The 23,966-nt window shown below is 34.6% G+C and overlaps 1 protein-coding gene across 2 annotated transcripts in view; it reads left to right on the top strand.

Annotated features, from left to right (window-relative positions):
• The first annotated feature begins 5,362 nt into the window (after positions 1 to 5,362).
• Positions 5,363 to 23,966, top strand: part of Notum (palmitoleoyl-protein carboxylesterase notum) — a 43,161-nt gene continuing 24,557 nt past the window's right edge. Inside the window, exons 1-3 of one of the 2 annotated variants that reach the window (XM_075306114.1) lie at positions 5,363 to 5,438; positions 5,509 to 5,738; positions 5,812 to 6,370. Coding sequence is in view for 1 of the 2 variants with exons in the window: in XM_075306113.1 (XP_075162228.1) it covers positions 21,131 to 21,226 (96 nt within the window). In the remaining variant the exon portion in view is untranslated. Of the gene's footprint in view, positions 5,439 to 5,508; positions 5,739 to 5,811; positions 6,371 to 20,675; positions 21,227 to 23,966 lie in introns of those variants that run through there. The other variant, XM_075306113.1, reaches the window with a different exon arrangement.

Raw genomic sequence — 23,966 nt, 5'->3', positions numbered from 1 at the left:
TACAGACAGACGGACGGACAGACAGACAGACGGACTCAGAATTTAATTCTAAGCCGATCGGTATACTAAAAGATGGGTCTATGACCACTATTTCTTGGCGTTACATACAAATGCACAAAGTTATTATACCCTGTTCCACAGTAGTGGTGAAGGGTATAAAAATGTAATGTTTTGGATAAAGAAAACAAACATAAACTGCCAAAATTAGGCGGGGCGGAATTTTAAATAACCACTACCATACAACAGATGACAGGAATAGCTGGACAGTTACGAATATTATTTCTATAAAAATAAAATGGTGCAACATCGATTTATAAATGGTCTATCAGTTATGGACATTAGAGGCCATTAATTTTATGTAAAGAATTTTGAGTGGCTTTGATGAAACAAACATTCTCCCAAAAAACAGGTTCAGATGGCACGTTGGCAGAGGTTCAATTTAAAATTACAGTTTCCAAAGACATCGGGTGTATATGGAGATCTCTCAAGTAATTATCTCCATATACAAAATCTGGGCCGACGGTAAATTTTCGCATTTATTTATGGATCTTAAATAACTCTAAATTCAAAATTTTGACAAATATTATGAAAATTTTATACTGGGAAAAACTTCTTAAAACAAATCGGAAGGTGGGTTTATATGTAGGTGCTATATCACAAAATTGTCCGGTATGACCCAGCTTCGAACTCGACAATGCCAGTAGTACTGGTGATTCACTACAGTATCACTATTGACATTTCCTACCGGGTTGTTACTTTTTCTTTAGGTAAAAGTGTGTCACTTTTTTTAAAATGTGCGTGCCACCTTTTATTGCAATTGCCAATTCGCAGAAATTCTCAACGGTGACGCTGCACAGTGGTCGGTGCTATATGGAGTTAGCGGCCAAAAATACTTCCAGTATAGGTAACATCGTGAAACTTCGGTCATGGCTTTATAATTATGCCAGGACTATTTAATGATAAAATGGGGTTGATTGATGACGTTTTGGTATAGCCCCCCATATAGACCGATCTCCCGATTTTACTTCTTGGGCTTCTAGAAATTGTATTTTCTATCCGATTTGGCTGAAAATTGAAATCTAAAGGTATATTAGGACCAGACGTAGGAGTGCTAAAAATGGTGTGTATCGGTCCATGTTTTGGTATAGCCCCCATATAGACCGATCTCCCAATTTTACTTCTTGATCTTCTAGGAACCATAGTTTCTATCCGATTTCCCTTAAATTGGAAACCTAGAGGTATTTTAGGGCCGCAAATAGGAGTGGCAAAAATTGTGTCTATCGGTCCATTTATTTATATAACCCCATATAGACCGATCTCCCGATTTTACTTCTTGGGCTTCTAGAAACCGTATTTTCTATCCGATTTGCCTTAAACTTGAAACACAGAGGCATTTTAGGACCACAAATAGGTGTGAAGAAAATGATGGTTATAGGTTCTTGTGTTGGTATAGCCCCGATCAAAAACCAACTGCTTACTTGCTCTCTCTTTTGAAGCCGTTCTTAAAGAGTACAGCTGGAATAAAACAAAAACAAATACACATTGTAAAACCTTGTTTGCATAAGAAACAGCGATGCCACACTTTTTGAAAAATTTCTGACTTTAATTTTTTATTTTTGGCCAAAGGAATCGACCACTGTGCGCTGGTTGGGGATTCAAACAACTTTTTAGGAAACTCTTTTTTTCACTAAATATTTACTGAGTACACGGACGAAAAAGACTGTTTTTCATATGTTTGGGTGTAAAAATTATAAATTTTTAACACAATATTTTTAAGTGCAAGCATGTAATGTTCATAAACTAGCATAACATTTTAATATGTTAAAACATATTATGTTTGGGACATAAAATGTTTGTAAATATAACCTGCTTAGATGCAAACATATTTATTAATTTGGAAATAGCCTATAAACATATATGTGTTTAGAAAGAGAGCCCTAGAGAGTATGCTGCAAATAAACTAATTGAAGTATCCAATTGGCGCCTTAAAAATATATCTACACAAAGAAAATTTCATTAAAATTATTTACTACCAGTGTATGCCCTAAGGTGAAACATAATATGTTTGAACAATACAAAAAATATTTTGGGGTATATATTACAGAAGCGTTTTTTATACCCACCACCATAGAATGGTGACGGGGTATAATAAGTTTGTCATTCCGTTTGTAACGCATCGAAATATCGATTTCCGACTATATAAAGTATATATATTCTTGATCAGGGAGAAATTCTAAGACGATATAAGCATGTCCGTCTGTCCGTCTGTCTGTCTGTCTGTCTGGCTGTCTGTTGTAATCACGCTACAGCATTCAATAATGGAGCTATCGTCCTGAAATTTGGCACAGAATCGTCTTTTGTCTGCGCGCAGGTCAAGTTCGAAGATGGGCTATATCGGGCCACGTTTTGGTATAGCCCCCATATAAATCGACCTCCCGATTTGGGGTCTTTCGCTTATAGAAACCGTAGTTTTCATCCAATTTGCGCGAAATTGAAAATCTAGAGATATTTTGGGACCTTGAAGAGGTGTGCCAAAAATGGTGAGTGTCGGTCCATGTTTTGGTATAGCCCCCATATAAACCGACCTCCCGATTTGGGGTCTTTCGCTTATAGAAACCGTAGTTTTCATCCAATTTGCGCGAAATTGATAATCTAGAGATATTTTGGGACCTTGAAGAGGTGTGCCAAAAATGGTGAGTGTCGGTCCATGTTTTGGTATAGCCCCCATATAAACCGACCTCCCGATTTTACTTCTTGGGCTTATAGAAACCGTACTTTTTATCCAATTTCCCTGAAATTGGAAATCTAGAGGTATTTTTGGGCCATAAAGAGGTGTGCCGAAAACGGTTAGTATCGGTCGGTATTTTAGTATAGCCCCCATAAGAACGATTTCCCGATTTAACTCCTTAGGTTTCTAGAAACCGTAGTTTTTATCCGATTTGCCTGAAATTGTAAATATTCTCGTATTTAAGGCTCACAAAAACGTGTATCGGATTAAGTTTTTATCGGTCCATTTGGTAATGCCTCCATATAGACCAATTTCACTTCTTGTGAGTATAGAAGGCGCACTGATCATGAATGTAAAATTTCCAGATTTTATTTTTCGGGTGAAAATCTACAGATTTAAAATTTCAAATCAAGACGTTATTTTATAATTTTCTTGCACACTTACAAGAGATGTTAATGATTCCTCTAAAACTCAAACAAAAATGGTTCTTATAAATCCAGAATCTGATATAGTCCTCATAGGTGAAATCTTTAAATGTATCTTCGGGAAGTGTCCTCAAGTCCTCAAGCCCTCCTGAAATTTCAAAGGAAATCCTAATATTTGGTTCATGGTGGTGGGTATTTAAGATTCGGCCCGGCCGAACTTACTGCTGTATATACTTGTTTTTTTTTTTTTTTTTTGAGGGTGTAGTGAAACATAAAACCATGGATAGCCTTTCTTGTAAAAAATCTGGCAACAAGGTGATAATGTGGCCAACGATGTCTTTGCTTCGCTTTCAAAAACCTTATGCCAGAAGCAATGGCAATGGTAGGAAAATCTAAGAAAAATGTAACTGTAACAGCAGAAATATTGCTATGCCACGAGCGATAATTATTGACTGGTAAGTGGCGCAAAGGAATTTCTAGCATTTGCCGCATTGTAAGGCAATTAATCCATTTGTGGCTTAAAGTTGTAGCAAAAACACATTGACAGCTTACGGGCATCTATGCTGAAGATGCCACAAGTGTTTCTTATACTGGACTGGTTGATTTGCTAGTCTTAGTCTCAATGCAACTGAACTGTAGCAATGTAAAGCGAACATTGTCATTCACAAACATCAACGCCAGTTACCATCAATGACTAAACGTAACAATCGGTAGAACTACCAGAATTGACCACAATTATGGTTTATTTTAGTTACCAATCTTTGTGACAAAAAAAAGCTGCAGCTGATAGATCATAGGAGTATTGCAGATAGAGTGAGTAACTATCCAAAAAACTTAGAAAACCGAGGTTTCACTTTTCCAGTTGACCAAAAACAAAAAAATGGTGGGACCCTGGCCACCATATTCCCCTATTGAACTTCTTCAACGTTCTGAAAGTTTATTTTCCATCCGGTCAGCATGCAAATCTTTAGGAGGGTACATATCCATCGTATAACATACACACAAAATTTGGCCCACATCGATCAATAGCCAGATATATAATGTGACTGACCACAACCAACTTCAGGTTGCTATCATTTCTAAACGTCTGACGTCTGACAGCTGACAGCTTTATTCCAGTGACAGTTCATTTTATTCTTTACAAGCTTTCAAAAGCTTTTGGATCTATTGTATTCAGAAATAAAATTATGCCTGATGGCATTCAACGTAATAGTGCGATTACTTTGTACTTGGCCGTAAAAACCACAAGTGGCTATTGTTAGGGCCTTTCAACATTTGAGTAAATCTTTTTTCTCGTACCATTGCTCGTTATCATGACACTGGCAGTATTGCCTCGCGTCCAAACCATGGACAAAAGAAACGGCAACAACACCAGAAAATATTCGAGAAGTCAAGGCCAGATTTGATCGAAATCCACGCCGCAGCGGCAGAAAACTTACTCGTGAACTGAACATATCGCGAAACGGATGAAGCACATAATGTGCTTAGATACAGTCATTGATGTTCCAAAAAGTGCACAAGCTTAATGATGGGGATCGCCCTTATGGCCGAGTTTCGACCGAACACCATTTCTGCTTGTTTCAAAGCTTCTCTAATGTAGGGTCGCTTGTAGCACTTGGATTCATTTTGTTACACTTTCATGTAATTCGAATAATTTGGTTATAATATTGGTTTTATGATTTCATAAATAAAGCTTGGATTTGAATAGTACTTAAAACTTAGTCTACGATATGGTAGACGCAGGTTGAAGGTAGTGTTATAGAATGAGATAGATGTAAATTAAGTATATTTTCGGAGAAATGAAATAAAATAAAATAAAATGTAATAAAGTAAAATAAAATAAAATAAAATAAAAAAAAATAGTAGCCTAAAATGAGTTTTTGCCAGGATGCGAACCTGGGCGTGTGTGACCATAGCAGAAGGTGTTGTCCACTGGGCTATCGAAAGCTTGAAGGACGACTTGACTATTTTCATAGTGATTCCCTCTATTGACAACGCTAGAATTGCTAGCTTGATTTATTGATCGCGTTTCTTGAATATGTTTTTCTTTTTTTTGGATTTGTGGGTGTTCATACCATTTTCGAAATAGCAGGAATTTTCCAACATTTTTTTTGGAAAAATCCAGCCTACTAACGCTGGCTTTCCATTGCGTTCTCTTGCTATAAATAGGAGTTCTTTTGCCCAAATTCTCAGTTTATCTCGTCAATTGTTCAATTTGAAATCGGACAGCGCAGCGAACATTTAAATTTTTTGTATCCTGAACTAAAAATTTGTCTTTTCATTTTGTAAGTATGAAAATAAAAGAATTGACTGTGCTTTGTTCTTTGGATTGAAAACTTGTATGTTATTAATTAGGACGAGATAAATTGGATTTGGACGAAATTTCTTCTATTTGTGGACATTCCTTGGTTTTTGGATTTTCCCAGAGGATATTCGGTGGCATTTCTCCTGTATTTTGGCCTCCAATAGTCATTTCACCCGCCTGTGATTTGGGCCAGGACAAAATTATCCTGATTTTACCGGGTTTACCATTTTTCCATACCAGGAGCGCAGGAAAACCATAAGCTGTTTTATTTCGCTAAAAGGTAATATACATGTATTGGTTTCGTCCCATCCAAGCATCGATGCTTATTTTTGGAAACCTTGTTTGTGTTTTAGGCATCCTATTTTTTGAATTTTCCTTGGGCATATCCGACTTGGAAGCACTCTGCATGGGTACGGGCAACCCTCAGCGAAAAACCCGCAACATTTTCCGAATTGACCCCTATATGATCTTTATTATTTTCTCCTGAGGATACCATAGATTTATTGGCTGGTCCAGATCGAACCACGAATATTGTGGAGTGATTGTGTGAAAAGAAAAGTGTTCGCTACAGTTTTTATAGTTTTTGCTGTCCGGTTTAAAGTAAAACAAAGACAGTAAATTTGAATTGAATCCGGAAAAGTTCTTAGTTTAAAAGTAGTTATTTTAATTTTTTTTAGTTAAAGTTTTGTAAATATGCAGATATCGTGTTTTTAAATCGTTTCGGTTTCGTATGTATGTGAGTGAAAATCGGTCGTAAATTGATTATTTAAATCAACCAAAAACCACAAAGACAATTAAATACAATTATATTTCAACATTTACGACACCAACACCAATATAAACCAAATTCAAAAATTTAGTGATTTACCGGATATCCCATGAAGGATCCTTCATCGTTGGAACCAATAAGTAGTAAGTCATTTATTTCCTTTTCCTATACTTATTCCCGGCATTACCAACCATCAAAACACTGGTTTTAGTTTTGCAACAAAAATCATTATTTTGCAAAGTCACCAAGAAGGGGAATTTTCTCCTAATATTGATGTTTGGTGTGTAGGTGAATAACTTTTACATGTAACCACGATCAAAAGTCACCCAACGCTCACGTAGTTATTTTGCCAGTCAATCAAACATCAGTTGATAGCCCAGTGAGAGCACTCGCGGCTTCCAACCATAAGGTTGAGGGATCGAGCCCGCTTTCGGTCATTTAATTTTTTTTTATTTTCAATTTCCTTGTTTTTAATTTCATCTTGGTTTTATTTTTTTTATTATGTTGTTTTTGTTAATTAATAAAATTAATACTTTTTTTTTTTTATTTTATAAAATCAAATATTATTTATTATTGACTTTTATGATGGTGTGGTGAATATATATTATAGTGTAATTAAAAACAGTATTTGCCACTCATTATAATTGTGCATTTGGCCAACCACCCATAAGTCATTAGCTAGCTTAGTGGTAAGACTCGCGGCTTGCAATCGTGAGGTCGTAGGTTCGAGCCCGGTTTGGGTGATGTGATTTTTTTTCTTTTGTGCAAAGTAACGCATTTTTTATCTTATTAAAAATTGTTATATATGATTTTGAAAGTAAAAATAGCAGTGATTGATATAAGATCTCGATAATGGTGACAAAGTTTTGATTTTGATTATATGTAAAGTGTATCTTGTATTGTTGTTGTTGTATGGACGTATAAAGCCACACTATCGAATCCCGGCTCAGTTGAGTGAAAATTAATTTTCTTTAATTTTCGGTTTTCTCGTTTTTTTATGATTCGACAATTTAAAATAACGCGTATCTTGGAAATTGAGATTCAATATCTTGATCCTAAGCCCTAGTGTGAGAGAGGGTTTTGCTATCGAATCCTATCGTGTTGAAAAAAAAATAATTTTATATTTTGCTTAAACTTGATTTTTTCCGTTTTTTTATTATTTTAAATTTCGGAAAACCTAAAAATTAGTAAAAGTAAAAGTTAAAAATTAATTTAAATCTGTTTTGGTTTAATTTCCTTTTTTTTTGTTATTAAATATTATTTCGGTTTATCTTTGAATATTATTGGACTTTTCGCGGTACAAATATATTTAACCACTCATATACATATACATATTTATATATACCATGATATCCGAACTGGATATATTCTTTTTCAGCTATTTTGTTTCTGTAATTACTCGTGAAATAACCGATCTCTGCATATCAATAGTTTATTATTCTTTTTTTTTTTTTGCTTTGCATTTGCATTTTTTTGGGATAAAATAGAATATTAGGAATATATTGATTAGTGTTAAGGAAATTTTGTATTGATTTTTTTACAAATTTCGTTTCGTATTAAACGCTTTTGGATTATTTCGAAATATTAATTGAATTCCTTTGCAAGTTGCCTTGATTTTAAGATGAAATGTTTTCTTTGAATTATTCGGTTGAATAAATGATTATGGATCACTAAATATATATTTTTTTGATTTCCTAACTGGGAGATGGGTTGAAGGTTGTTTGGGACCATGTATAAATTCATTGCATACGGCTCATGGTCAAGGTTGGGAGGGGTAATATCAGATGTCAACATCCACACATCTGCTTAGCATCGAGTTTTCTTAATTTTTCCTGATTCTTTCTATCCTATCCATCTTACTTTATCGCACGCATATTTTAAGTAATGATTATTCTGTGGTCTTCTGGCGTATACTGAACTTAGTAGTTAGTTTATGAACCCCACCGATAGCCGACGAGCAGAGGCCGGATACCAGATGCGTGCCACTACATATTGGTTCAGAGCAGACTTGCCACTATTAGGAATTCCTAGAACGTTGTATGCTACACTAATGAGCAACGCCGTTCGAACTCGGATGTAAAGCTAAACATAGAATTGGCCAACAATTAGTGATAAGCGAGAAGTGCACCACTGTGGTATCCCAATGGACTGAATAGTGCCAAACGTAGTGAATTCCAACACATCTAAACTGATTTAAAATTTGATGTTATTTCTGATATGTCTTGCACACAAAAAAATATTTTTCTGATTCAATCACGAAATTAATTGATCCAATTAATTTTTTAATTGAAATGTCTTCAATCACGAAAATGATAGTATCAATCACAGTTTTAATTGGGCATAGAAAAAATCCTTGATTAAAAAATTAATTGATGTCATTAGCAATTTTCAATTAATTTTTTAATTGATTCAATTAAAAATTTAATTGATTTTGAGTGCAAACCCCAATTAATTTTTTATTTAAAAAGGTAACTATTTTCAACTACTTTCTGAATTGGCTTAGAGTTTTTATTTTGATTAAGAAATGTTCATCACTTTTTTTTAACTGACTTAGTCTTCTGAATTTGATTAAAAAGTTAATTCTATCAATTAATTTTTTAATTAAAAATTTTAAAATTTTCAATCATTGACTTAATTAACCTAATGTTTCTATCTTGATTAAAAAGTTAATTGTATCAATTAATTTATTAATTGAAAAAACATTCAACTTCAATTAACTTTTTAATTGGAAATATTCTGGTGATATTTTTTTCTGTGTGATTTTTAACGCATTACTTTGTTGCATTACATATTAGCCTCCTCGAAGACCTATATCGTAAGGCACTAATATTAGGTGAATATTGAGAGATTTGAGACAGTCTATAGCCATTTGCAAGTTGAAAAACACAGAGTCCAGGGATTTTATTACAGGTTGATTGGTTGACTATATATTTATGCAACTATTTTTTGGAACATTACTTCTCAACCAATTTCCCACCACTTTTATAGCCTGAAAAATACTTTGGAATATACTCCAAAACCAAATTGTCCATCTAGTTTGGAGCCGTCTGTATTGAAATCGATATAACTTCTATACCACGGGATCTGTGTGCACCACGCCACAACAGTTGGTATATTGTATGGAGAAGCGCACTATGGTCACGGTTTTCCGACCATGGCGATAACCATACTGATGTAGTTGCAGTTATCTGTTTGGCCAATATGTGTAAAAGCAATAGATGCAACATGGCATTAAGGGAATCTTTTCATGTCTTACTGAAGCGGCTGAGATATACACGCACGTCGTTTGTTTAACTTTATGTAAACTTGTTGACTGCTGCTGGGGCCGGCCACCAGACCACATCACCATGTAGCATTGTAGGTCTAACCACTTCCTTATACAGCCAGTGCACAATTTGCGGTTTTAGTTCCCCACCATTTCTTTATTGCTTTTTTGCACGAGTTCAAAGCTACCGTGGTTCTTCTTGCCCTTTCTTCTATATTAAGGTTAAATTTCAGCCGCCTGTCCATTATAACTGCGATGTATTTTGAACACACACCAAAGAGAGTTTCAATACCACGTACGGATGGACGTGACCGCGAGAATTTTCATGTTCTTTGCAGTAAATGACTAGTTATGTTTTTGCGGGATTTATCTACCTTCGCCCGTTTCTCAGTCATCTGGAAGGCTCTCTGTACTCTATCTCTAATTGTATGTTAGATGGGAGTTTGCTCCTGTTTGCTAATGCCACATCATGTACGTATGCCACTTCTTTTATCCTTTCTTTTTCTAAAAAACAACCAGAAGGTTGTTTATAGCAACATTCCAAAGAAAAGGTGACATAACTCCTCCTTGAGTAGTTTCTCTATTCAGATACCTTTGAATGTTTGCATGCCCTAGAGTAACTAGAATCACGGTTGTCACTCGAGTCAAAAATAATTTTACTAAAATTTGGAAAATATTTTACCAAAAACGACTGAATAAAAAAATCTTATTTTGCAATTCTTGATACAATTTTTGTGGTTTAATAAAAAAAAGTGTTTCTTCGAAAGAATTGATTTATTATTATATTTTAAAAGTTTATTTATTATTTTATGATAACTCCTAATAACGTTTGTGTTTATACATATCCCTTGAAATATAAATGTGTCGAAGTTTTAAAAATTTTTAGCTCGCACTAACAAGAGAAAATTGCTACTTCTACAAAAAGAGAGAACTTACCCGCAATGGACTTTGAAAATATGACCTGAAACAAGAATTCAAATGTCTAAATATGTTGACTTCATATTAACTTTATAGAAAATTTTATCAAAGCTTTATTACTATAGAAAGTTTTGTCAAAATTTTATTTCTATAGAAAATTTTGTCAAAATTTTATTCCTATAAAAATGTTTGTCAAAAATTTTATTTCTATAGAAAATTTTGACAAAAATTTTATTCCTACACCCTCAGAAAAAATCGCTTCTCTAACATATGTTCCAAACATATTTTGCAGGAAGCACATATATTATTGGATACTGCCGAAACATTAATGTGTTTGTTTTATGTGAACATATTATATGTTTGGAAGCATTTCGAGCCCAAAAATATTATATACTTGGAAGAATTTTCCCCAAAGAAGATTGGCTCATTCCTTCACATAATTTTCACTTCCACGAAATTTTTTAGTTCTTGGCACCTTTTTCTGTAATACAAATAATGTTGAAGAAATTATTCAATTTTATAATTTTTTTTAAATTTTACCTTTCGTCTGGACTGAGAATCGAACCGGGAACCATGCAATTTGTAAGCCAACACACTACCACTAGGCTATGTAGCTGTTATAGTTACCAATAGACAATTATCGTTATAAGTTACATTTATATAGCATAGTTTGAAGCGCCCACGAGCCGATGCAAACAAAACATTATTCAACAGAAACATATATTTGTTGGCCACGTGGAGCAGTGGTTAGCATGTCCGCCTTGCATGCAAAGGGTCCTGGGTTCAATCCCTACTCAGACCGAACACCATTTTTTTTTTAATTTTTGTATTTATATTTTTTATTATATTATTAAATTAATTTTTTACAATGAAACTTCGAAATGTGTGTTATTAAAGATGTACAGTCAGAAAAGAACAGTGGTTGATATAAACGAAATGGACTGAGCTTTTGGATAAAATATATTTTTTTATTGCAAAAATAACAATTTTGTGACAAAAAACTGTTTTTGGTATAAAAGTTTGAAATTTTGGAACGAATTCAAAAAACTCTAACAAAAGAAGAACGTGGAGTCGAGTATAAACATACATAAATAATTTTATAATATACACATAAATTTAGTTAGGCGTGAACAGTTTTTTACTAGCATTTAACACCATTTTAAATGTATTTAAAACTTATCGTGTTTTGTACTTAATTTCATTTTTACCCTTAAGGCCGGTATTATGTTGGCATTATCGTTCTAAAATGACCCTGTTTTGCCTTTTACTTTTCTTTAATAATTCATTTTAAAGAAAATAAACTTTTTCAATTGTTTAGCAAAACTCGAACTTAATGCCCGCTTCCGAATGTCTATTCTCTTTACATGAGTATTCAAATTAAATAATATTTAGACTTAAGCATATCAAATTTTTGGACTTATTATAAAACAGTTTTCCGAAACAACATACAAGCAGTTTCACAGAAATTGCTCTCTTTTGATTCTCTCGCTGTGTTATGTTGATATCTTTCGTCAACCCTCCCGGATTCCATCTCTATTTCTTTCTCTATACTCTCTCTGTCGCTCTCTGAATAAAATATCACAACTTATATATGTTTACTCGAAATTTGTAAATTTATATATGTTTACATTCACACATATTATTTTTATGAAACATTCATGCCCCAAACATAATATATTCTAACATATTAACATATGTATCCCAAACATTTAGTGTTAGTTTAGGAACATTACATGTTTGCACTTAAATATATTGTGTTTAAAAATTGTGCCCGAAACACATTTTGTTTATATCGGAACATATGAAAAACATATTTTTCTAACAGTGTATGGAAGATTTTGTCAACATTTTATTCCTAATAAAATTTTTGTCAAAAATCTTATTACTATAGAAAATTTTGTCAACATTTTATTCCCATGGAACATTTTGTCAATATTTTATTCCTATACAAATTTTTTCAACATTGTATACCTATAGAAAGTTTTGTCAAAATTTTATTTCTATACACTCTTAGAAAAATATGTTTTTCCTATGTTCCGATATAAGCAAAATGTGTTTCGGGCACAATTTTAAAACACAATATATTTAATTGCAAACATGTAATGTTCCTAAACTAACACTAAATGTTTGGGACATCTATGTTAATATGTTAGAATATTTTATGTTTGGGGCATGAATGTTTCATAAAAATCATATGTGTGAATGCAAACATGTATAAATTTACCAATTTCGATTAAACATACATATGTTGTGATATTTTATTCAAAGCGACCGGGAAACCGGGAGAGTTGACAAAAGATATCAACATAACACAGCGAAAGAATCAAAAGAGAACAATTTCTGCGAAACCGCTTGTATGTTGTTTCGGAAAACTGTTTTATGATAAGGCCAAAAATTTGATATGCTTAAGTCTAAATATTATTTAATTTGAATAAAGAGAATGGACATTCGGAACCAAGAGAATAGACATTTGAAAAACAAACAGCATATGTTTTCGCCTTGAGAGCAGCATTTTATGTATGTGTGGACATGTGTTTTGTTTATCATTTTGGCATTATGGGCACAATTTTTTTCTTGGTTCGTTAAAAGAAATCAGGGGTCTTCATAAAAATAACGAAAGGGCACTATACTCTTTTTAGAGTTGGGACAGTAAAATGAAATAAGGAGGAAATAGTGAAAAATTACACAGTAAAATGTATAAAAAAAAAGTTTAGTTCCTCTTTATTAATAAGTAGTCCACGAGGAGTTGACGGACACCTTCAAATATAAAAGCGGGCATTAAGTTCGAGTTTTGCAGCTAAAACAATTAAAAAAGTTTATTTTCTTTAAAATGAATTATTAAAGAAAAATAAAAGGCATTTTAGACCGATGGTGTTAAATGCTAGTAAAAAACTGTTCACGCCTAAATACATTTATGTTTATATTATAAAATTATTTATGTATGTTTATACTCGACTCCACGTTCTTCTTTTGTTAGAGTTCTTGAATTCCTTCCAAATTTTAAAGTTTTGTACCAAAAACAGTTTTTTGTTACAAAATTGTTATTTTTGCAATAAAAAAATAATATTTTATCCAAAAATCAGTCAATTTCGTTTATATCAAGCACTGTTACTGACTATAAATCTTTAATAACCCACATTTCGAAGTTTGATTATAAAAATTTAATATAGTATAAATATAAATGTGTAAATTAAAAAAAAAAGTGTTCGGTCGGAGCAGGGATTGAACCCACGACCCACATGCAAGGCAGACATTCTAACCACTGCTCCACGTGGCAAACAAATGTATGTTTCTGTTAAATAATGTTATGTTTGCATGGGCTCGTGGGCGCTGCAAACTATGCTATATAAATATAACGTATAACGATAATTATCTGCTGGTGACTATAACAGCTACGTAGCCCAGTGGATAGTGTGTTGTCTTACAAACTGTATGGTCCTCGGTTCGATTCTCCGTGCAGGCGAAAGGTAAAATTTCAATAATTTATAAAAGTGAATAATTTCTTCAACATTATTTGTATTACAGAAAAAGGTGCCAAGAACTAAAATATTTCGTGAAAGTGAAAATTACGAGTATGTTAGGGAATGAGCACAATCGTCTTTGGGAAAAATTCTTCCAAGCTCAAAACATATAATATGTTCACATAAAACAAACATATTAATGTTTCGGCAGTATCCAATAATATATGTGCTTCCTGCAAAATATGTTTGGAACATATGTTAAAGAAGCGATTTTTTTTGAGGGTGTAGAAATTTTTGTCAAAATTTTATTCCTAGAAAAAATTTTGTCAAAAATTTTATTCCTATAGTAAATTTGTTTATTCCTAATGAAAATTTTGTCAAAAATTTTATTACTATAGAACATTTTGTCAAAATTTTATTCCTATAGAAAATTTTGTCAAATCTTTGGTCCAAGAGAAAATTTTGTCTAAAATGTATTCTTAGGGAAAATGTAGCCAACATTTTATTCCTAGAGAAAATTTTGTCAAAATTTTATTCCTTTAGAATTTTTTTTTCAAAATTTTATTCCTAGACAAAATTGTATATCTTTTGTGAATGTGGTAAGAAATATTTTGCAAAATCTACCAAAATATCAAGAAACTATCAATCTAGCAAACAGTAAAACATCTACCATTTGTGGTAGAATTCTACCAACTGTGGCAACCGTGGCTAGAATACGTCTCTTCATTAGAAGAACGTCTATCAGCCTCAGTATCCCTTCAGAGTTGACAATGCATTTACTGATGGCATTAGCTTTCACGATACATAAATACAGCATCCAAGGCTCCAAAACAATGCTAAATTTAGTTCTATTAGTATTAAATTACTTATAGGGTAAGGTTTAAAGGGTTGCTTAAAGCGGGATCCATCGAATAATAACCTAATTATGCCTTTTCTCTTATCGCCTACATTCTAATCGAATAGACGGTCTCTATTGTTTCGAGATGAAAGAAATCATACATATATCTAAGTAAACCATCTCCTCGTCAACAACAAAAAAAAATAAGGACAACATATCGTGAAATCGTAAACCAATCATCATTCTCAAATAGACAAAATAGCCTTTTGTTTTGTTTCTCCATTTGGTTTTTGGCACAAATTTCCCATAGGGAAGCTCTGGGTCCGTCCGATTAGAGGAACAACAGATCTCTATGATCGGTGTTTTTACGGCATGCTTATTTCATTTACTTCCTAATTTTATGGGTTTGCGTTTCTTTTTGATGTTGCTGCAGCTGGTTGGCCGACTATGAGCTGCTGCTGCGTCTTTGTCTTCTTATTGGAGTCCAAGTTGAGATGGATGGGCTATGTGGTGGATCTGTTTTGCTTCAGTTTCTTCAGTTGTGTTTTTCAATTCGAGTTTCTGAAGTTGTGTTTCGACAACGTTCGTGTGTGTGTGAACGATTGTTGGCATTGTTGTTGCTGTTATTATTTCGATACCGGCGGCTATTGCTTTTGATCCTGGCATTCTATTGTTCCGTTTCAAAGACCACTATTATGTAAACAATCGGCCCCTTTGATGTTGCGGTCTTCAAAGTGTTGCCGACACGTTTCATTTAAACCGCTCTTCTCTACGGTGTACTACTTACTACACAACTACTGATGTTGCTGCTGCTGCTTTGGCCCCTGCTGTTGCTGCTCCAGCCAGCTTCTCTTTGGGCCGCTCAAACGATGAAAATACCAAAGATGAACAAGAAGAATAATATCGAAAAACCAGGAGAAACATAAGGCGGTAGAGGATATCCAAACAGCATCAGCGCTGCTCTAGCTGATGACTATGAGGAAAACCCATTGACCAGTTTCCAGTTGATGGTAGTCCAACTGAGAGAATATAAGAAGATTCAAGCTTACATTGACTTTAACATGACAGTTCATCAGTTGGTGTATGATTTAAGTAGGGATTCCGCCCTTATCGATTTTTTGGGAATTTTTCACACTTTTGTAAAATAAAGCAAAAATAGGCTATGTAATTCCAGGGAGATTTTCTGGCGACCGAGAAATCCAATAAGATGCGATTCTATCTTAAGCTCAATGACAGGAAACTTCCTTTAGAGCAGCGTCCCTACTTGAAAAAAACATTGGCATATTGCAAAATATCTCCAGCATTACTGAGAGGCTAAAACTGGGATTGAACCCATAAACCTTTGTATGTCAATTGATCAATCTAATCATTACATTGCATCACGGCGGGTTTCCAATAATCCCATTTTATACCCGCCACCATTTGATAGTAATCCAACAAACACGGTAACAACACCAGAAATGATCCGAAAAGTGGAGGCCAGACTTGATCGAAATCCACGCCGTAGTGGTAGGAAACTTTCTTGTGAACCCAGATTGGGTATAGTGGCAGCCTGATATTTTAGTATCAATTTGACTATTCACTCCTTTGTGGTACCACTATGAATGCTGCCCGATTCTATGTTAAGCTCATGGACAAGGGACCTCCTTTTTATAGACGAGTCCGGGACGAGATACATTCAGAAATGCTACCAGTATTACTGAAAGGGGATAAAACTTTTTGGTGTTCGATCAAACCTGGGATTGAACTCACGATTCTTTGTATGCAATGCAAGCATTGCACCACGAGAGCAAACCAAGTTGATTTGGGACGACAAGAGCCGCAGGAACTCTGATTTCCTGATGGCGACCCGTAGAGATGATCTGAGAGCACTGATAGGCATCATAACAGGACACAACACCCTTGGAAAACACATGGTAAGGATTGGCTTATTACTAATGATATTTTCAGATGGTGTCTGGGCCCAGAGGCAACAGAAGACTTCTACCATTTTCTGTGCCAGTGTCCAGCATTATCCTTTAGAAGAAACAAGATACTGGGCTCTTTTTTCTTTCAGGATATAACGGACGTACGTAACTGCAACATGAAGGATATACTTGTCTTCATAAAGGCCTCGGGATGAAAAACCTAGGAAAACTTTCTCTGGAATTCGGCTGCAAACTCAAATGATTGAGGAGGACGAAGAAGAACAACAATGAGGAAATACAATGGATCAACATGGTCTAAGTGGGACACCAGCCCTTCAGTTACGGGCTGGTCTCATCCTCCATAACCTAACCTAACCTAACCTAACGGTGGATAATGCGCTTAACATATCGCAAGAACGGATGCAACACATATTGAAAAATGAGCTAGGACTAAACCCATTGAAACTCCAGAATGTGCAAAATCTCACCGAAATTGTTTCCAGTCCAATTTGTTTTTCTGCATTGGTGTTGCTTCGCTTGTACCAAGGTGGCTGATCAGTGGTTGATCAAAAGTTCCCAGTTGACATCCCTAACATGAATGCTTCAATTTACACATTACTTACCGCTATAAAGCACTCTTTGGTGGGATGGCAGGTGACTAACTACTTAAGTGCACACTGTTTGTCTAACACGATGACGTTATGGTTCCAGTTTTACACGTTAGTATTTAATTTTCGCAATAATAAACAATTCTCTGTGCGTGTCTCTTGTTACCAAATTTATTTATGAACATGAGTCGCTTAAACACAATTTCGCTTGGGCTCAGTATAGGCCGGTACCTTTGAAAACAAAGCCGGACGTACCTGATGGGATACTGCAGCCAAAAACGCAAGCAGTAACTATGTAACGATAAGTTTCCTCTGGTCGCTGGGGTGTTGCTCGCGGGAGAAGAGTCCGTCACAGAAATTTGTTTTTGTAGCGACAGAGGAAGATGTTATAAGATGGTTATAGAGTTTATTATTGGAAAATCGTATGAAATGGGTGATCTTCGATAACTGGGGATACAGCTAGTGTGAGCTCGTTCTGGGGCGGGATACTGGATCGACGTGAGCTTGACTGGCATTAGATTTGGATGGTGGCCTGGATAAGCACACTGGACAGGACGCGTTTTCGGTCTATGCTGAGAGGGGTCTGGAACGGACCTGAACCTGGCTAAATACGCTCGCGAATCCGGGCGAATTGAACGGCGACCTGGTTAAGTACGCTTGCAAATCTGGGCGAGTCTGAACTGCGAGGGGCCTGGAGTTGCGACCTGGTTAAGTACGCTTGCGAATCTGTGTGCGTTGTACGGTGACCTGGCTAAGTACACTTGAGAACCTGAGTTGGATCCTGACCGGGCTGCGTTGGCTTGAACAGCGACCTGACTACGTGCACCGGGTGCATGGGTCTACGCAATGGTGAGTCAAAGTTGGCAATCCTATGAAACCTTAAGTAGAACTAGTAGCGTTCATGCACAAGGAGGGCTAGGTACCATGGTGGGAATGCACATGAAGATAGTTACTGTCACCTCTGAAAGTGCACAAGTCAGGATGGGAACGACGAATTGTGTGTGGCTGTGACCTCGGTAAGTGCACAAGCCAGATGTAAGTGGAGATATCGCGTGCGAATTTGATCTTGGTAAGAATTCTTGATGTTTTGGAAGATTTTGTATGGTTGTTAGAGACCATATACCAACACTATGTACCACATTTCAGCCAGATCGGATGAAATATGCTTCTCTTAAAAGCTCCGCAAGCCAAATCTGGTGGTCTGTTTATTGGGGGCTATACGTAAAAGTAAAAGAACTGATATGGCACATTTGCAATACCATCCGACCATCCTATGGTGGAGGGTATAAAAAAGGAACGACATTTTTTTATTGTTTTTCAAAATATTCCCCATTTACAGTCATACACTTCTGCATGCGTTTGAACCAATGGTCCAAGCCCTTTTGCCACCCTGATTGAGATATCTCCAAAACATGCATTCTGAACGTATTAAACGCTTCTTCGGGCGTCGAAAAATATTGACCTGCCATTTTTGTACGTACCGGAATAAAAAGAAGTCATTCGGTGCCAAATCAATACTGGTTTTGGAGGACTTTCACGAAATTCGTCTTGGAGTGAACTACTACCACGGTTGAATTCAACGTCACGGACACTGGTCCTTGGTGTGCGTGAGTATCGAATTTCGGGAAAATACGCTCATGAAAATAATACGCTCACGTAATAATAATCATTTACAATTTTGGTGACATCTAGGATATTAAGAGTTTAAAACGCTCTCTATTATAATCATGCTAATGTTTAGCCACGTCCTTCAGATATTTACTCATAAAATTATTCGTGAATCATGACATTTTTCGTGAGTCATGATCTTTCTAATCGTGAGTGTGCCTGAGTCTTTAAAAGAGTTTCGTACGTGAGTAAAAGTTTACTTTTCGTGATTGTGCGTTAGCGTGAATCCTACCAAAACATATCGTGTGCGTGGGTAGGATTTTTCCATCGTGAGTGTGTGTCAGCGTGAGTAAAATATTACTCACGTGCACACTTCTACTGTAAACAACCAAACAGCGTATGTCAAAACGTTCTGAATACTTATAACCTCAAAAATGTCAAGCTTTATGATAGTGGTGTCAGTTGGGAAGAGGTCCCTTCTCATTGAGCTAAACATGGACAGCACTCAGCGATAAGAGAGAAGTTTACCACTATGGTATCACAATGGACTGAATAGTCAATATGAGCCTGAAAATATCGGGCTGCCACTATACCTAACCTAAAAAAGTTATTGATGTGGATCAAATGATATTGGACCATATCGGACTATCGGATCAGCATATAAAGGTTAGGTTAGGTTAGGTGGCAGCCCGATGTATCAGGTTCACTTAGACTATTCCGTCTATTGTGATATCACATTGGTGAACTTCTCTCTTATCACTGAGTGCTGCCCAATTCCATGTTAAGCTCAATGACAAGGGACCTCCTTTTTGTAGCCGAGTCCGAACGGCGTTCCACATTGCAGTGAAATCACTTAGAGAAGTTTTAAAACACTCAGAAATGTCACCAGCATTTCTGAGATGGGATAATCCACCGCTGAAAAACTTTTTGGTATTCGGTCGAAGCAGGAATCGAACCCACGACCTTGTGTATGCAAGGCGGGCATGCTAACCATTGCAACACGGTGGCTCCCATCAGCATATAAACCACAGCTTCCCAACCCAATTTGCTTCACGCTCCCCCAACCCCAACCGGAACCTCTTGAAAGGGCAAATATCAACCGATCCGATTTCGTACGTGATGTAAGCAATAAACGCTCCAACAGATATGCAAAAATTGGCACATATCGCTCCTTAATTATGTATAGTCCCCATGTAAACCAATCCCCAGATTTGAATTGGGGAGCCTCTTGAAAGAGCAAATATTAACCGATCCGATTGAAATTTCATATGTGATGTTCTCCAAAAAGGTGTTTTTTTCATATGCTTACATCCGTTACCTACTGCAACAATTTTTTGCGTGCATTGCATATACAATAACCTCTAAGAACCACATCAATCTGAATGCCTTGCAATAACGACTACTATACTATTTCATTTTAAGCAATCAATTATTATGTTTGTTATTATTTCACTCATTCTAAACAATAAATAGCCTTCGAGATATAGGAAAAACAAACAGAGAGAGCGTATAAGTGTTTTAATACCATAATGTTCCCCTATCTCAAATTCAACAGGTAGCGGTTCTCATTCTCTTCAATTGTTTCTCTCTCTCTTTACATTGTTGTTATTTTCCTAAACCAAAAATTCAAGCAACAACCATTGTTGATTACGATGTTGAAGGTTCGGTGGAATTGCAGACAAAAATAACACAAATACCAAGGCACACTTCGTTCACAGCGACATCAACGATCTTTGTTTTCGTATTTCTCTAATATTTTGGCGATGTAGTATTCGTAAAACTTGCATCGGCAGTAGATCACCTCACGAGTACACAAGTGTTGTTCATTCCGTAAAGACTTATCGTAGCTAACGGACGTGAGCTCGGAAGAAATTTTCTAGATGAAATGTCAAAGAATGTAAAAACGTTATAATTCAAAAAAAAAAAAAGAAAACACAACCTGAATGCGAAACGAAATGGATAATAATGATTATAAATTACCGCTAATACATGGTTAAAGTGAAGTGCTATAACAACTAATCTGATATGAATTAAAAAAAAAAAAAGTACAACGAATAAAAAAATTTATCAAGCAAAAAAACCAATTTCAAATAATTTTGTAAAACAAAAAAATTGTGTACAAAAAATTTTAAGAAATACAAAAAACAAGAATTTCCATATTGAAATCCAATGCATTTATGTATACAATTGCAATGAAATAACCTACGTACAAGTGAAATGAATTGTTTACATTATCTATACATTATTTAAAATACAATATTTTTTATTTGCTAAAATATCAAATATTTATTAAGAAAAATGTTAAACCCTATGTTGATTGAAAAAATGCCGCAAAACTTTTACGACGAGTTTAAACACAGAGCCAATAAATGGATTAAACGCCACTATTCAAGGGTAAGTAACAGAACGTGACATATCCAAAAGGGTGGCAATATATATGGAATACTATGGTATACGATATGCCACAGAAAACAAATAAAAAAATCGGATGACCTGGCTTACCCGCAAGAAATTAATTTCATTTCTGGTAAATAAAAATTTGGACCAACGAAGTTTTCGTTTATTGTTAAAATCGTTTCTTTTGGGCTAAACAAAGCTAATTGGTGGAATACGTGGCAACGGATACCATAAACAAAGATTTATTTGACCTTAAAGAGACAATAAAAGAATACTTCGTTGGTCGAATATTTTATTTAGTAGGAAATAATTATTTGTTTGTTTGTAGACATGTAATAATATTCAGTGCCCTGAACAATGTAAAAAAAAAATTCTTTTGCAATTTAAAGTAACACTGAATGAAGAGTTTTCTTTTCTGGGGAAGGAAATTTTAGACAAGCTTTTCTTGTGATGTTAAAGAATTTTCTATTGATGTAAATAAAAATCATTAGATAAAATCGTTGCAACATTTGTCACCAATTTGGATTTATTTTATCCTTAAGAATATACTCTATAACAAACGATGTTTAGGAAGCTGAATTAAAAAAAAGCGAACCTACCTGGAAGAAAAATGTAGGTTAATTTTAGAAAACGATAACTAAATTGTATTATAAATGCCGATATGCCAAAAATAGGTATATAATTTGACAAAATCAAGAAAATATATTAGACATATTTTTGTTTTTTTTTTTATCAATTGTTAAAGACAATTTCCTATTGTGAAATTTAAAAAAAATGGAGTTAGAAATTTCTTCAGAGTCATACAAAGTTCATAATTTTTGTTAAAATTTACAAAGGCAATTCTGAACTATTTTCTGGGAAATATGAATTTAGTAAATTTGTACGCTTCATTGGTGTAACAATTTGTTTTATATTTGTATGACCTTTACAAACCTTGTTATCCCTTTTTAGTTTATAATCTCAGATTTAGCTGCAAAAACTAAATTTCATACAACCGAGGTGGCTAACTCTCAACTCTTATGAGCTAGTCCGTGGACCCACTAGGGATCCACAAACTTTTAAACTTAGAGGAAATCACACATAAAAGAAAAACAAAATATCTTTATCCATTCAAAAGTTGTAGAATTACTTATATAAAAAAAATCGATTTAGAACCAATGTCAATCGTTAACCTTTAACTACTGAGGTGCGCTATATACACGGACGAAATAGAATGTTTTTCATATGTTTGGGTGTAAAAATTATATGTTTGGAATTCAAATTTTTTAACACAACATTTTTAAGTGCAAGCATATATTGTTCATAAACTAGCATAACATGTTTGGGGCATATATGTTATTATGTTAGAACATTTTATGTTTGGCATATGAAATTTGTGTAAATATAATATGTTTAGATTCAAACATATATTAATTTAGAAATAGCCTATAAACATATACATGTACATGTATATGTTTAGAAAGAGAGTCCTAGAGAGTGTGCTGCAAGTGAAAGAATGGAAGTAACCAATTGGCGCCTTAAAAACATACAGCTGCGCTCAAAATAATAGTAGTAGCAAATAAATTAAAGCACCATTGTGATTTACAGTTTTTGTAGTAAAATTGGTACTGTACTCAGTGTTTTTAGGTTGCCGAACATATAGACGGGATCCTCTTCAATCATAAAGCACCATTTTTGACTCATCCATCCAATGTTCCTCCATTTCTGTACTGGGGAATGTTCCTCCATTTCTGTACTGACCAATGGAAATCCTCTTGGGCATACTTTATTCTTTCCGATACATGTTTTTTTGAAAGGAGAGTGACTTTTCTTGGACTATGGACAGCTAAATTATTTTCGTCTTTTAATTGTTTGTAAGCTAGCTTATAACCCTTTTATTTGTTTTGGAGCTTGCAAAGGGATTCTTCTTATGTCGATTTTTTTACAACAACAATAGCATCAGAAGTTAAACCAACGGCATTTTTTTATTATGCACACTCCAAACAATGATATAGTAAAAAACAAAGATAAAATAAACCTTTAGTGGAAGGAATAGAAGAAGCAGAAAAAAAATTCAGCACAGCACTACTATTATTTTGAGCACAACTGTATATACACAAAGAAAATTTTATTAAATTTTTTTTCTACCAGAACAATACAAACAATATTTTGTTTGGACCAATTCTGAAAATGTATATGCTTGAATCAGAACGTGTTTGGGGTATATGATTTTTTTGAGGCGATAGATCTCACAATTATAGTTTTCTTGGATGTAATGATTTTGACTATTCCTTAAAGAATTTGGTATTGAACCGGTTATTATCAAAGTTTGAACCGATTATTATCGGAGTTAATACACGCAAAAGATACTTCGAACAATGTTGACCTTCTGTTAGAGATTTTGGTATTGATGCCGAACCAAAAACGTTGCTTCTTTAAAATAAATACATTTATAGGGAACCATTTAGATTTAAATCTTGGTTCTATGAATTAAAATTGGGATCAGATTTCATTTACTAACAATGTTATTCACATACAAATAAAAAACTAGTTCAAAATTTCAAATTATAACAATAAACCAATAAAGCTAAAAATGTAACTCCGGTATATGGATTCTATAAGGCAAGGATTGTTGCTTTACAAGTTCAAAGTATTGAATGGAGTCGGTGGAGGAGAAGAATTATGAGCAGTGGACGAAATACAATAATATCAAAATAGTAAGATGTCGGTTGAAAGTCACGAAACGAAGAATTCGTTA

Source organism: Haematobia irritans, chromosome 4 (genome assembly GCF_050003625.1).
Source record: "Haematobia irritans isolate KBUSLIRL chromosome 4, ASM5000362v1, whole genome shotgun sequence".
In the NCBI taxonomy this organism is placed as follows: Eukaryota; Metazoa; Arthropoda; class Insecta; order Diptera; family Muscidae; genus Haematobia; species Haematobia irritans.
This window is presented reverse-complemented; position numbering and strand designations above follow the sequence as displayed.